Here is a 15,213-nt window from a genome sequence, read left to right as displayed (position 1 = left end):
TTAACTGGGCCTGCAATATAAAATTAAGAGTTTGCTTGATGAAAAGGAAAAAGAAAGGTCAGTAGATCAAAAATGAAAATAACATGTCGATTCAATGTAAATGCTGTACAGCATGCTGGCTCCTGCATAGAAATATCTGTTGAGGGACCCGTGTACAGATTGGTTGCTAGGTTTGTGAAGAAGTTTCTTATAATACCAAGGCACTGTGGATCTTTTAAGTACACAACTACAAAATAGTTAAACCTTTTTAAATGAAGCATGAATTTAAATGGCAAAAACTGTGAAACTACTACAAACTGAAGGGGGAAGAGGACCGAGTTTTAATCGTGCTTAATATCTCAATGATGAAAATTGATTCAGTCTGCAGATTATATATATATATATATATATATATATATATATATATATATATATATATATATATATATATATATATAGTGACAGATTAAGGGCTTGCTCGCACCCTTGTACCCTCAGACCACATGTCAGACACCAGATAAAAGTCCAATTATTATTTATTATAATAATTATGTGCACAAAGCACGCTCCTCTCCACAATTCTCTAATAAACCAACAATTCTCAAATAAACCAATCCTCCAAACTCCCAGGCGCTTAGCCACCCTGCCTCCCAACTCAGCTCGTTGTCTGGGAGTTCCCATAGTCCTTTTATACTCCCTGACCCGGAGGTGTTTCTGCCCAACAGTCCACAAGTCTTTATTCCTTCCGGGTCAGGGTAAATAGTCCTTTTCTTCAACCCGGAAGTCCGTCGCTCTTCCTATGACGAACCTCCGGGTCACAGGGCACTGAAGAAGCCCTCGGTCCTCCCTGCAGCTCCCTCCTGTGGCCCCCATGGCATCCAGCAGGGCTGTGCATAAAAACCACATTGTCCATGATGCCCTGCTGGTCTTCTGGGGACCTCCACCTGGCGGCTTGGGGGTATTGGCTGGGATGAATGGCCGGCCATATCTTACAATATATATATATATATATACACACACACACACACATACACACACATACATTACATACATACATATACACACTTTTTAAAGCCACGCTTATATTAAGTTAAAAAGTGTACTAAAAAGTAAAAAATACGTCTCTAATACATCACTCGTTAAAAAAAAAAAGTGAGGGCACTTTTTTGAACGTTGATTGAGGATGTATGAGAGACGTATTTTAAACTTTTTAGTACACTTTTTAACTTAATATAAGCGTGGTTTTTAAAATGTATTTTTTTATAAATATTATTATTTTCAACTTTTTAGTCTTGGGTTTGTTTTAGTATAATTTTGTAATCAATATTTTAAAACTTCCTTTGACGTTTATATGCACACATCTTCATACAAGATGCAGTTATTAAAGCCATCTATTGGTGAAATATTGAACTATTCTTCATATGAAAATTTAAATTTCTTAATTAACATGGATTAATCAATCAATTAGTGAAACTAATTATGGATGTATGTATTGTCATCAGAGGTGAGAAAGTGTACAAACCTTCAAGTCATTTGGACAAAAGTAAGTGGGTTAAATATTGATTACAAGATTTGTACCAGACAACAAACAGGTTAAGTTAATATACGCATGGTAATAATAGTAAGTAATAATAATAATAATAAAAAGCAAAGTAATTCTGGTATAAATTGAGTTTGCAAATGTACAATCCCTAAATGTATTAAAATATATTTTACTGACATCTAATGCAACACATTTGTAAAAGACTGAGGAGTGATTGTTTATGCACTACCCAAAAAACAACCTTTAGACAGTTTATATAGGGATTTTTTTGTAGGTTACCAAGCAAATGCACTATAATTACTAAAGAAACCATGTAACACATGCAAAAAGTTGTAAACTTTTGCAACTGTAGTTGGGCATCAGGTAAACCCTTGACCATTTTTGTTTAGTGCAGTCACTTAACTTCCATATAAAACTATAACTAAAGAAAAAGTGTTTTGAAGTTTTAGCTGGTAGTAAAAGACGAATCTTCCAAAATGCTGTTGCCTTTTCTCTCCCAAATGTAACTTTTGTTTTTTCTGTTTACCTTCTTTGCTGCTTAAATGATTTTTTAATGAAATCTCAAAACATTACTTCTCAGATGAAGTTTTATTAACATTTCTGTCAATAATCCACTTTATTCTTACATCCTACACACCTCAATCCTACTATCCATTGCTCCCACTATTACTGTAATAATGCTTGATGGCATTAATACAAACAATAAATACACCAATTTATTTTTGAAACACTTAAGATAATAATATTAATTAATTTAGTAACAAGTGAATTTACAAAACATGCTTATGGCATGCCAGCAGTCATTTACTTATAACAAATGTCTGGAATGGATTGAAATTCATAGTTGAAAATCCCTTTGTCTTTATAATTAATATATGTGGACATCCCACATAGGACACATTTATTTAGCTATTTCTCAACTTGCTTCCATTTTACATTCTGCTGCAATGTTAAAATATTATATACCTTAACTATATTTTTGTATTTTATTTAATGGATGTACCTTTTCATAAAGTAATAATATACTATAACACAAACAACGTTTGCCACTGCCACTGGAATGCTGCTATTGATTTATGGGCAATGATGTTAAAGTCTCAGTGTCATCATTGTGCAAGCAGTCTTTTATAAGAGAGGGGGCCTTCAAGCTTTTCAAATTCTGATTATTATGAATGCGTTGAGAGTAGTGTGCATATTTTTCATTTTAAAGCAGAACTGATATTATTTAAATTTTGTTTTCTGTATTGAAGAGCACCAAGTCCTAGAGAAATAGTAAGTGTCACTATTTTTTTTCTTTTTACCGTTTGTCAGGGGGTGGGATGTGTCCCAGTTAACTGTCTAAATAGCCCTTTGTCAATGTGTCAGACAAACATATGTAGCCATTGAGGCACAAGCAGTCACAGGAATACAGATAAAGGCATTATTTTCCTGGGAATTCACCATCAAAATATGCTGTATTTTTCTAAACGTGGCCTTCTTTTAAACAAAAACTTTCAGGCTTGGCAATCTGAAGCAGTAAGTTATTATATTTCGTTACGTTATATTATCGATTTATCACCAATCAACTGCTTTTGAGGCTCTTTTTAAAAAAATTACACATCTGCCTTTGGGTCAGGAAAAGATTTCCTAGCTTAAGATTTTTTGGCTTTATGAGAAAATGTAATTCAAAAGCTTGTAACATTTAGTGTTATAGATTTTTTTCTACATAACAAATCATTATAAAATGCACTAAACAATCAAGTATAAACAACTAAGAAATACAATAGTATGTTCCAAAAACACTACAAAAAATCAACAATTAAGGCCCACCAAACAAAGGCAGGGCTACAGAATAGTATAGAAATTTAATCTCTGTACGTATAATGACTAAGTTTCTTAGCTTTATCAATTCTTACCTGATCTGTATACCAGTAGTAAGGTGTGGAGTCAATACCTTCCCTTTTATAGCCTTCCAACAATTCTTCGCTATCCCAAATACGCATTGACCCACCAACAATCTCTCCAACATTAGGCATCAAAACATCAACCTACAAAAATATATTAAATAGACTTAAAACTTTAACATATCTGATATCCTAAACGAAAAACAGGTTGCAGATATTGAAAATCAGCCGGATATTACACCATAATTATTCACTCATAGTGCTATTTGGCAATGGATGACTTGAAATAAAAATATGAAAATGGACGTATTTGGTAACTTTAAGCTTTCCCTCCATGCCCCATAGCATCCACTTTAAAGTGCCAACAAGGGCAAGATATATATATTTTTAAATTTATAAAAAACTCTTTACCTTTACAACACAACTTTGAGAGGCAAATGTATATATACCATGCTCACGAAGAAATAACTTTGACTTGAAAAATACCAAACTTCTTCTCCAACACTATAGTTTTTTCATTATAAGTAATATTTAGCAGAACAGTGTCAAGAAATGCTACTGAGGCTTCTTTATACCAATGGCAATACATTTTTAATGCCTCAATATAGCTGTAACTGCTCTTTTTGTCTTTAGCCAAGTGAGAAGTTTTCTGTCTTTTCAGTAATTCCAATGTGGGGGTTTGTTGATGTTATAATATTTGTTTGTTATTTATTTACTGAGCTTCTGTATATAAAAAGCTAAATTTCCCACTTGGTATAAATGGAATGCTAAATATCTGTCCCGTTTTTATTGTAGATAAATAGGTATCTTTGGCCTGAGTATGTTAGAACTTTGTATTTTCTATACAAGGCAAGCTTGATGTTATAGTGCTTAGCACAGCTCTCACATAAATTCAAACATCCTGGTTTCAAATTTGAACTCTAGTAATTATTTGTCTGGGGTACTCTCCTTGTTGTTCTCTAGGTACTCTGGTTTACTTTCCACATTCCCAAAGACATGACTGTTAGACTGTTTAATGATCCTCAGTTGGCCATATGCAAGTGTAGGCATATGGGAACAGTGACTAACTGGGACCCTGTCCATGGCTCGTTCCTTCATTGCAGTAGGTGCTGCCAGGATGGGCTTCAGCTCCCTGCAATACTGATTTGTTAACAAATTCTATAAAGTGGTCTTTATATTTCTTTCTCTCTTGAAAATCTTTTTCAGGATATGACCAAAATAAATCAACTTTCTACTAACCGACTCTGTCAGACGACGATCTTCAGGACATCGCTGCATGTAAAAGGACTTGATTTCTGCTGGAAAGCGACACAATAATATAGTCTCATTGATTGCATCTGTCATAAGTCTCTCTGGTGCCTCAGGAATATCCTAAATGAAATAATAATGAAATAATAATAATTACATTTAAAAAATGCATCTAATTGAGCTTTTGTAGTGAAGTAAGTCATGTAAACAATATTAATGTCATTGATTTGGGTTCTACTGCAGCAAGTATTTATTTATTTGCCATGCTGGCCAGGATTACTTTTAAACCTCTAACTACAACTTTTTTTGACTGATTTTTTTCAGCTTTTGTTATATACCAGGATCATATAAGAAGCAGTTGATGTCTGGATATATAAGATATTATACATACATTTGATAATTTGTTCATATACAGTTTAAGCTTAAAAATATAGACCCAGTTTTCATCAACTGTTTTTTTCAACAATGTGGAAACAAAACCAATGCTGATAGCTTTGTTATGGGTTTACTCAATATTACAAATACCAGGATTCAACAAACAGTTCAATTTTCCATCTAAGATGGCCCTATTATTAAAGTTAAAGATATACAGTGCATCTGGAAAGTATTCACAGCGCATCACTTTTTCCACATTTTGTTATGTTACAGCCTTATTCCAAAATGGATTCAATTCATTTTTTCCTCAGAATTCTACACACAACACCCCATAATGACAACATAAAAAAAGTTTACTTGAGGTTTTTGCAATTTTATTAAAAATAAAAAACTGAGAAAGCACATGTACATAAGTATTCACAGCCTTTGCCATGAAGCTCAAAACTGAGCTCAGGTGCATCCTGTTTCCCCTGATCATCCTTGAGATGTTTCCGCAGCTTCATTGGAGTCCACCTGTGGTAAATTCAGTTGATTGGACATGATTTGGAAAGGCACACACCTGTCTATATAAGGTCCCACAGTTGACAGTTCATGTCAGAGCACAAACCAAGCATGAAGTCAAAGGAATTGTCTGTAGACCTCCGAGACAGGATTGTCTCGAGGCACAAATCTGGGGAAGGGTACAGAAAAATTTCTGCTGCTTTGAAGGTCCCAATGAGCACAGTGGCCTCCATAATCCGTAAGTGGAAGACGTTCGAAACCACCAGGACTCTTCCTAGAGCTGGCTAGCCATGTAAACTGAGCGATCGGGGGAGAAGGGCCTTAGTCAGGGAGGTGACCAAGAACCCAATGGTCACTCTGTCAGAGCTCCAGAGGTCCTCTGTGAAGAGAGGAGACCCTTCCAGAAGGACAACCATCTCTGCAGCAATCCACCAATCAGGCCTGTATGGTAGAGTGGCCAGACAGAAGCCACTCCTTAGTAAAAGGCACATGGCAGCCCGCCTGGAGTTTGCCAAAAAGCACCTGAAGGACTCTTAGACCATGAGAAACAAAAAACTGAACTCTTTGGTGTGAATGCCAGGTGTCACGTTTGGAGGAAACCAGGCACAGCTCATCACCAGGCCAATACCATCCCTACAGTGAAGCATGGTGGTGGCGGCAGCATCATGCTGTGGGGATGTTTTTCAGCGGCAGGAACTGGGAGACTAGACAGGATAAAGGAAAAGATGACTGCAGCAATGTACAGACACATCCTGGATGAAAACCTGCTCCAGAGCGCTCTTGACCTCAGACTGGGGCAACGGTTCATCTTTCAGAAGGACAACGACCCTAAGCACACAGCCAAGATATCAAAGGAGTGGCTTCAGGACAACTCTGTGAATGTCCTTGAGTGGCCCAGCCAGAGCCCAGACTTGAATCCGATTGAACATCTCTGGAGAGATCTTAAAATGGCTGTGCACCGACGCTTCCCATACAACCTGATGGAGCTTGAGAGGTGCTGCAAAGAGGAATGGGCGAAACTGGCCAAGGATAGGTGTGCCAAGCTTGTAGCATCATATTCAAAAAGATGTGAGGCTGTAATTGCTGCCAAAGGTGCATCGACAAAGTATTGAGCAAAGGCTGTGAATACTTATGTACATGTGATTTCTCAGTTTTTTTTATTTGTAATAAATTTGCAAAAACCTCAAGTAAACTTTTTTTACGTTGACATTATGGGGTGTTGTGTGTATAATTCTGAGGAAAGAAATTAATTTAATCCAGTTTGGAATACGGCTGTAACATAATAAAATGTGGAAAAAGTGTTGCGCTATGAATACTTTCTGGATACACTGTATAAGCATATAAGCATGAAAATGCTCCACAGCAATGTACTAGATATAACAGAGCACTTTTGTTTCCAAAAACCATTAGAAAAATATCATAATAAATTAATTTAAAAAAAGGTGAGCCCCTTATTACAAACATTGTCATGAACATAACTTTAAAGACAAGTTTAAACTTGACAAAAGCTAAAACATACAGTTAAAAATCCTGCCCGATCTCATTATGGCTCCATGCTGAGACAATTTAATAGTTAAAATAAAGCCAAGTTATAGACTGATCTACAGTTAGGTCCATAAATACATTACCACAATGAATTTTAAATGAAATAACTCAGATGCAGTTGAAGTGCAGACTTTCAGCTTTAATTCAGTGGGTTGAACAAAAGATTGCATAAAATGTGAGGCAACTAAAGCATTTTTTAACACAATCCCTTTATTTCAGGGGCACAAAAGTAATTGGACAAATTAAATAACTGGAAATAAAATGTTCATGTCTAATACTTGGTTGAAAACCCTTTGCTGGCAATGACAGCCTGAAGTCTTGAACTCATGGACATCACCAAAAGCTGGGTTTCCTCCTTTTTAATGCTCTGCCAGGCCTTTACTGCAACGGCTTTCAGTTGCTGTTTGTTTGTGGCCCTTTCTGTCTGAAGTTTAGTCTTCAACAAGTGAAATGCATGCTCAATTGGGTTAAGATCAGGTGACTGACTTGGCCATTCAAGAATTTTCCACTTCTTTGCTTTAATAAACTCCTGGGTTGCTTTGGCTGTATGTTTTGGGTCATTGTCCATCTGTATCATGAAATGCCGCCCAATCAATTTGACTGCATTTAGCTGGATTTGAGCAGACAGTATGTCTCTGAACACCTCAGAATTCATTTGGCTGCTTCTGTCCTGTGTCACATCATCAATAAACACTAGTGTCCCAGTGCCACTGGCAGCCATGCACACCCAAGCCATCACACTGCCTGACTCCACCATGTTTTACAGATGATGTGGTATGCTTTGGATAATGAGCTGTTCCATGCTTTCTCCATACTTATTTCTTGCCATCATTCCGGTAGAGGTTGATCTTGGTTTCATCTGTCCAAAGAATGTTTTTCCAGAACTGTGCTGGCTTTTTTAGATGTTCTTTAGCAAAGTCCAATCTAGCCTTTCTATTCTTGAGGCTTATGAGTGGCTTGCACCTTGCAGTGCACCCTCTGTATTTACTTTCATGCAGTCTTCTCTTTATGGTAGACTTGGATATCGATCATCCCCCCTGGAGAGTGTTGTTCACTTGGTTGGCTGTTGTGAAGTGGTTTCTCTTCACCATGGAAATGATTCTGCGATCATCCACCACTGTTGTCTTCCGTGGACATCCAGGTCTTTTTGCGTTGCTGAGTTCACCAGTGCTTGCTTTCTTTCTCAGGATGTACCAAACTGTAGATTTTGCCACTCGTAATATTGTAGCAATTTCTCAGATGGGTTTTTTCTGTTTTCACAGCTTAAGGATGGCTTCTTTCACCTTAATGGAGAGCTCCTTTGACCGCATGTTGTCTGTTCACAGCAAAATCTTCCTCATGCAAGCACCACACCTCAAATCAACTCCAGGCCTTTTATCTGCTTCATTGATAATGAAATAACGACGGACTTGAACACACCTGCCCATGACATAGCCTTTGAGTCAACTGTCCAATTACTTTTGAGCCCCTGAAATGAAGGGATTGGGTTAAAGAAATGCTTTGATTGCATAAAAATGTGTTTTGTTCACCCCACTGAATTAAAGCTGAAAGTCTGCATTCCAACTGCATCGGAATTGTTTCATTTAAAATTCATTGTGGTAATGTACAGACCCAAAATCAGAAAAAAGTTGTCTCTGTCCAAATATTTATGGACCTAACTGTATTCTGAAGACTGCATTTAACATATTTCCACAATACAAACATCAGTACTTACCTGGAGACAATATGTACCACCACAAATCATACTGTAAATTTCAACCTGTGCACAAACTAAGATTAAATGAAATTATACAAAAGTGTGTTGTGGGTATTGGAAAGCCTAAAGAGAACAGCTTTCATGCAACCAATGTGAACTTGACATTATAACATATAGACCCATTAATAGCTCAAAAACTAACAAAAAGGAATGATCTGCAAAGTGTTAAAGAATAAAACAAACAAATAAATTAAAAAAAAAAAAAAATTCTCACCTCTCCAAATTCATAATATGTGCCATCCTCTTTTTTAACATCATGTTCCTTTAGCCAGGCAATGGCTTCCGAGTAGTTCATTCTTTTAAAAGGGCGTTTTGGTGGCTTAAAATCCTGGAAGAAACAACATGGCAGAAGTGATTAACTTTCTTTTAAATTTCTACTTTAAAATATAGATAATAAAAATAAAGAAAATGATATCTTAAATATATGCTTGGGAAAGTGAAGTCTTTTCTGTTTGGAAAGGATCCACCCACAACTATTGCAAACCTCAACAACAGAAAAAAAGACATGAGATAATAAAAAAAAATAATATTCTATAAAATAAATTATTTCTGAACATGCCGTATTCATGAACCATTATAGTTAATCAGTCAGTCATTTGCGCTAAAACCCAACTTAATCCAAGACAGGTTTACGTAGCCTGGAGTCTATCCTGGCAGCAATGTGTACAAGGCATAAAATAGCCTTGGGTACAGCACCAGTCTGTTGTAGGGCCCACTCAAACAAACTCACAATTAACTCAAACTGGGGCCAATTTGGAATTGGCAATCAACCTAACCTGCAAATCTTCAGGGATAAGGGATGATTAATTGTGAATATCCAGAGGAAAATGCACACAAACACAGTGTGCAGTTTCCATATGGGCAATATTTGGGCATGGGCTTCTAATCATCATGCTGCCATGCCATCGAATCACATACTGTAAACATGACTAAATGTGGAATAGCCTAATAAAGGATAATTCCAGGATATAGATACTAAGTAACAGCAGTTATGAGGTCAAACACTGATCAAAGTTCAATAAAATGTTTTCAATTAGTTTAATTAACTCAACTGACATGCCTGATTTGTCCAACTTATACATTTGAAGTTTTTCTATACTAGATAATTATTTGCTTTACTTCAGTGTTTAAATAACTGGTGAATAAATACAAATCACCTTCATAAACCTACTTTCAGTTATTTCTTCAGTGTTTTTTTTTCTCTTTAAAAGCATTCATGTAACTGTGCATTACAATAGTGAGTCAGTACTTGCATCACAAGGGTTGCATTTATTGTCATTATTCAATACATGCTTAAATTCTTATCTAATTGTTACATAGTAGGTTAAACACCAAGCACACGTAATATACAAGTTCATTTCAGACTCTTAAAATTTGTGTAAATCCATTTGCATTTAGGCTGCCCTAATGACTAAAGCACCTAGAAAATAATCAATCCAAAAACCTAGAGGCCACAATGATGAACGGAATTTACTTCACTATTGTCCTATCCCCATGACCAAACACCTCAACTAACAAAATGGGGCAACAGACTTGGAATCAACATCTGCCTCAAAAAATAGATAATCAAGAGCCTTATTTCTGCAGATATCACTGCTAGGACAATTATCAACAATTATTATAATAATATACACTGAGAAATCTGTTTATGAATGCTATATTTATATTCTTTACTTAACCAGAAAGTCACATCCGATTCCATCAGATTACCATTAATATCACATTGTGTTGTCCATTAACCAGTTCTATTTTAAACAAGATTTTTTTTTTCCAGAAAATATAACTATGCATCTGAAATTCTCAATTGCATTCAATTTCTTGTGTTTATTTTTAATAAGATTACTCCTCTAGACACATGGATCAGTGTTTGGTAACTGCTTAAAAATTTCAATGTAGTTAACTCTGCACTTCGAGAACATTTTCTACTTAGCATGGATTTACAATAATCCCTTTTCAAGCTTACACTCCAACCTGGATTTTACCTAATATGAACACTGTGCCCAGCTTTGAAGATCTAGTTAAACTACTGTATTTAATTAAAAAATTAAGCAGACACACAAAACTGCACAGCAGAAGAAATGATTATTTCGTTACAGTTTATCACACAGCCTCTTCAGTGACAGATACAAAGCCTATTCACACTCCTACTGTACCAGAGAATCCTGTTCTGATGATGATTATAAATGAGTGCCCCTAACAGCTGCTTGCATGCTCCAAATTACACTAACATTAAAAGCTAAGTTTTGTTTTTTTCCCCACTTCGAATGTTTTGATCTTTACTGCCTATTATGAGCTGCATGTGGTTGTTTGTGGGCTGGCATTAGGCATGAGATAAAAAAAAAATTCAGACAACATGTACCCACTACAAGATGCTAAATGTTAATTTTAAAATATTCTGTCTCTTACATAGAGTATTCATTTCTTTAATTCGTACTAATTAAAGAAAAGTACATTAGATAGAAAGAGCATTTAAACCTAAACTATTATACCCATCTCAATGTTGTGGTCATTAATTACTAACTGTTCAGATATTAATATTGCCATATAAATGAAGATGGGTGGTTTTTAGGTTGGTTTAAAATTGTTTGCATTTCTGACTGGACTAACCATTTTGCTTTAACTGTAAGTTTTTTTTTATTGTAACACTTTTCATCTAATGCATATTTTGGGAATTTAGTAAAAAAATTCTTTTTTGTGTAAAATCCTTCTTAGACTTTTCAAAGTACAAAATTCAGTATGTGTAACAGAAAAAACAGTACTGTATGGATTTTCCTTCCACTTAATCCTTTTTAATGTCTTTATGATTTAAACAGGATTCCTCACATGACCTAATTTAACCACCCATTCATTAATCTGCTAAGCTCAGTTATCCAATTCAGGGTTGTAGGGTGTGAATGGCAAAGAATGAACTAAGGGATGCAAGTAAGAGGGAAAAAAGAATACTGAGCAATAAACAAAATAAAGGGATTATAAACTGATTCAGTAGTAGTACTTCTGAAGTGTGAAGAAGTTGACATCAACATATAAATTAGTACTGATCTGTTATTGTTAATTTTAGTGTTTTATATGGATTAGCATCCCATCTAGGAAGGGCTCCAGTGTTGTACCCATCACTTTATTGATTGACTCTTGCTCTTCTATAATGGAAGACATGGGTTTAAACAGATCCCAACATCTTCACTATGGCTATGACTCTGGTTAACATACGATATAAAGAATAAGATACACTTCTTTATACTGGTTGAACAACATAATCTGTAAAGGTAACTACTGTCAGTAGAAGAAACTTGGTATTAAGTAGGTAGGCTTAATTAAAATAAATAGTAACAAGAACTTTATGAATGAGTAAGCAAATGAAAAAATTCAAAAGGTGTTAACATACAGGGTTGATATCGTACAACAAGCTAGCTGCTGAAGACTTTAACACTCTCTCCACTACATCACAGACAAGGTCTTCTAAACGGTCCAAAAGATCTTCAAATGAGATGAAAGGGCATTCAGCTTCAATGTGAGTATATCTGGATAAAAATATAAAGGCATGTTTATTTACAACAGATTCCTCTTTTAAGTAGTAGCAACAAATGACGAAGCTGCTATTCTAGTTAAAAAAATACAAAAACAAACAAGTAAAACAGATCTTTCAAGATGTAATATATATAATGAAATCATTAAACTACTCTTATGCTGTAAGTATGTGATACAACTATTAAACATACAACTGGAGATGCCTGTGCAGCTTTGTTAAACTTAAAAACTGTTTTGCTACAAAGTACAGTAAAAGAGTTACAGGCTTCTTTAATTCTGGTGGTGTGCTAATCCTGTGCGGAGTAACACATTATTATAAAATCTCATAAAATATAAAAATATATTAAGAAAATGTGAGCAACTTTTTTCTTTTTTTTTTTTAAGAAAGCAGACATTTAAAAAGCTCTGATCCATTAATTATTATCCAGCATTAATTTAATCAAATTATTGTAAGCACAGACATTAAACTAGCAATGCCATTTGGTTCACTTTTAATTCTCATTGGCTGGTATAAATAAGGCTGCATATTTCTTTTCCAAATGGTAACAGGATGATATTCTGCATGTTCTTACTAAAGACACATTCAAGATACCTACTTTGTGATCAATTCCAATACCATTTCCTTTAATAGTTATCAATTAATTGCTTGATGTTATTCTTTTATAGACCCTTAAGCTACCACTCCTGCCTATTTTGTTCCATTTTATTCAAATTTCTCCAAATCCATTTTACATTTTAGTGAGTGTTTCTGTATAGCTGCAAAATTTTACATAGCACTAATATTAGCTTTCTAATTATGTCAGTTTTCATGACTTTTTCAGTGGATTTCTGTACACCTGTTACCAAACTGAATCTTATTGTACAAACAACTGTTTTTTCATTGTTTTCTTGTGTTGACTGAAACTTTATGATGTTTGAAAAGGTTTCTTTTATAAATGAAGTCAGTATGTTTCTTCTTTTAAGTCCTGCATTAGCAGTACTGTATTTTGAGAATCAATGTGAATGTGAGAACCCCTTTTTCTTTCTAAAATTCTTACTTTATGTTGAACACATACAGGTGCAAATGTTTATTTCTTACTCTGATATATAAACCTTATTATTGCTTGGCAGCCGGGTAAGAAAACAGATTTAACAAAAATCTAGAAATCTTAATATTCAGAACAAACAAAGATGAAGAAAAGTAGCAGCATTAAATCTGTTCTGTATATTAAAAGGTTACGATTGTTTAGTAAGAGGTAAAATCTGTACAATTTCTAATTTCTGGTAACTGTAGCAATCCAATTAAATAATAAAAGTAATTAAAACAATCGGGATTCTGCCTAATACTTCAGTCATAATAAACACTGACAGCCCCAGCAGATCAGTTGGTCCCCTGGAAAAAGAATAACAACCACTGTCCTAAAGCATAAAAAAATGACAGCAACTACTATCAGTTGTGTAATGTGACTTCACTTTCTTTCCGGTTTTGAGGTGTTTATTTAATATGCTTTAAAACCTGAGTTTCGTAAAATTTTACAAGTTATTTGTGTGCTCACTTTGTTACTCTTAACTTTTTGCAGGTTTAGTAACATTTCTGCCACTACTAAAACACATGACTGTAAATATGCTTGCTAAAATATACACACGTGGACAAAATTGTTGGTACCCTTCAGTCAATGAAAGAAAAACTCAAAATGGTCACAGAAATAACTTTAATCTGACAAAAGTAATAATAAATAAAAATTCTATGAAATTTAACTAATAAAAGTCAGACATTGCTTTTCAACCATGCTTCAACAGAATTAATAAAAAAAAACTCATGAAACAGGCCTGGACAAAAATGATGGTACCCCTAGAAAAGACTGAAAATAATGTGACCAAAGGGACATGTTAATCCAAGGTGTGTCCACTAATTAGCATCACAGGTGTCTAAAATCTTGTAATCAGTCAGTGGACCTATATGTAGGGCTCCAGGTAGTCACTGTGGTGTTTGGTGACATGGTGTGTACCACACTCAACATGGACCAGAGGAAGCGAAGGAAAGAGTTGTCTCTGGAGATTAGAAAGAAAATTATAGACAAGCATGTCAAAGATAAAGGCTATAAGACCATCTCTAAGCAGCTTGATGTTCCTGTGACTACAGTTGCACATATTATTCAGAAATTTAAGATCCATGGGACTGTAGCCAACCTCCCTGGACGTGGCGCAGGAGGAAAATTGATGACAAATCAAAGAGACGGATAATACGAATGGTAACAAAAGAGCCCAGAAAAACTTCTAAAGAGATCCAAGGTGAACTTCAAGCTCAAGAAACATCAGTGTCAGATCGCACCATCCGTCGTTGTTTGAGCCAAAGTGGACTTCATGGGAGACGACCAAGGAGGACACCATTGTTGAAAACAAATCATAAAAAAGCCAGACTGGAATTTGCCAAACTACATGTGGACAAGCCACAAAGATTCTGGGAGAATGTCCTATGGACAGATGAGCCAAAATTGAACTTTTTGCCAAGGCACATCAGCTCTATGTTCACAGACGGAAAAATGAAGCATATCAAGAAAAGAACACTGTCCCTTCTGTGAAACATGGAGGAGGCTCTGTTATGTTCTGGGGCTGCTTTGCTGCATCTGGCACAGGGTGTCTTGAATCTGTGCAGGGTACAATGAAATCTCAAGACTATCAAGGGATTCTAGAAAGAAATGTGCTGGCCAGTGTCAGAAAGCTTGGTCTCAGTCGCAGGTCATGGGTCTTGCAACAGGACAATGACCCAAAACACACAGCTAAAAACACCCAAGAATGGCTAAGAGGAAAACATTGGACTATTCTAAAGTGGCCTTCTATGAGCCCTGACCTCAATCCTATTGAGCATCTTTGGAAAG

The 15,213-nt window shown here is 35.4% G+C and overlaps 1 protein-coding gene across 2 annotated transcripts in view; it reads right to left on the bottom strand.

The window, feature by feature from the left end:
- The window catches only part of nars1 (asparaginyl-tRNA synthetase 1), a 43,402-nt gene that overhangs the window by 922 nt on the left and 27,267 nt on the right, over positions 1-15,213 (bottom strand). For both annotated transcript variants that reach the window (XM_039750455.1, XM_039750454.1), the window contains exons 11-14: positions 12,213-12,348; positions 9,045-9,158; positions 4,645-4,776; positions 3,418-3,549 (exon numbers count right to left, since the gene is read on the bottom strand). In XM_039750455.1, the coding sequence (XP_039606389.1) occupies positions 3,418-3,549; positions 4,645-4,776; positions 9,045-9,158; positions 12,213-12,348 (514 nt within the window). The remainder of the gene's footprint in view (positions 1-3,417; positions 3,550-4,644; positions 4,777-9,044; positions 9,159-12,212; positions 12,349-15,213) is intronic.

Source organism: Polypterus senegalus, chromosome 4, assembly GCF_016835505.1.
Source record: "Polypterus senegalus isolate Bchr_013 chromosome 4, ASM1683550v1, whole genome shotgun sequence".
Taxonomy (NCBI): Eukaryota; Metazoa; Chordata; class Cladistia; order Polypteriformes; family Polypteridae; genus Polypterus; species Polypterus senegalus.
Note: the sequence above shows the minus strand (reverse complement) of the source record. Positions and strands in the feature narration are given on the sequence as shown.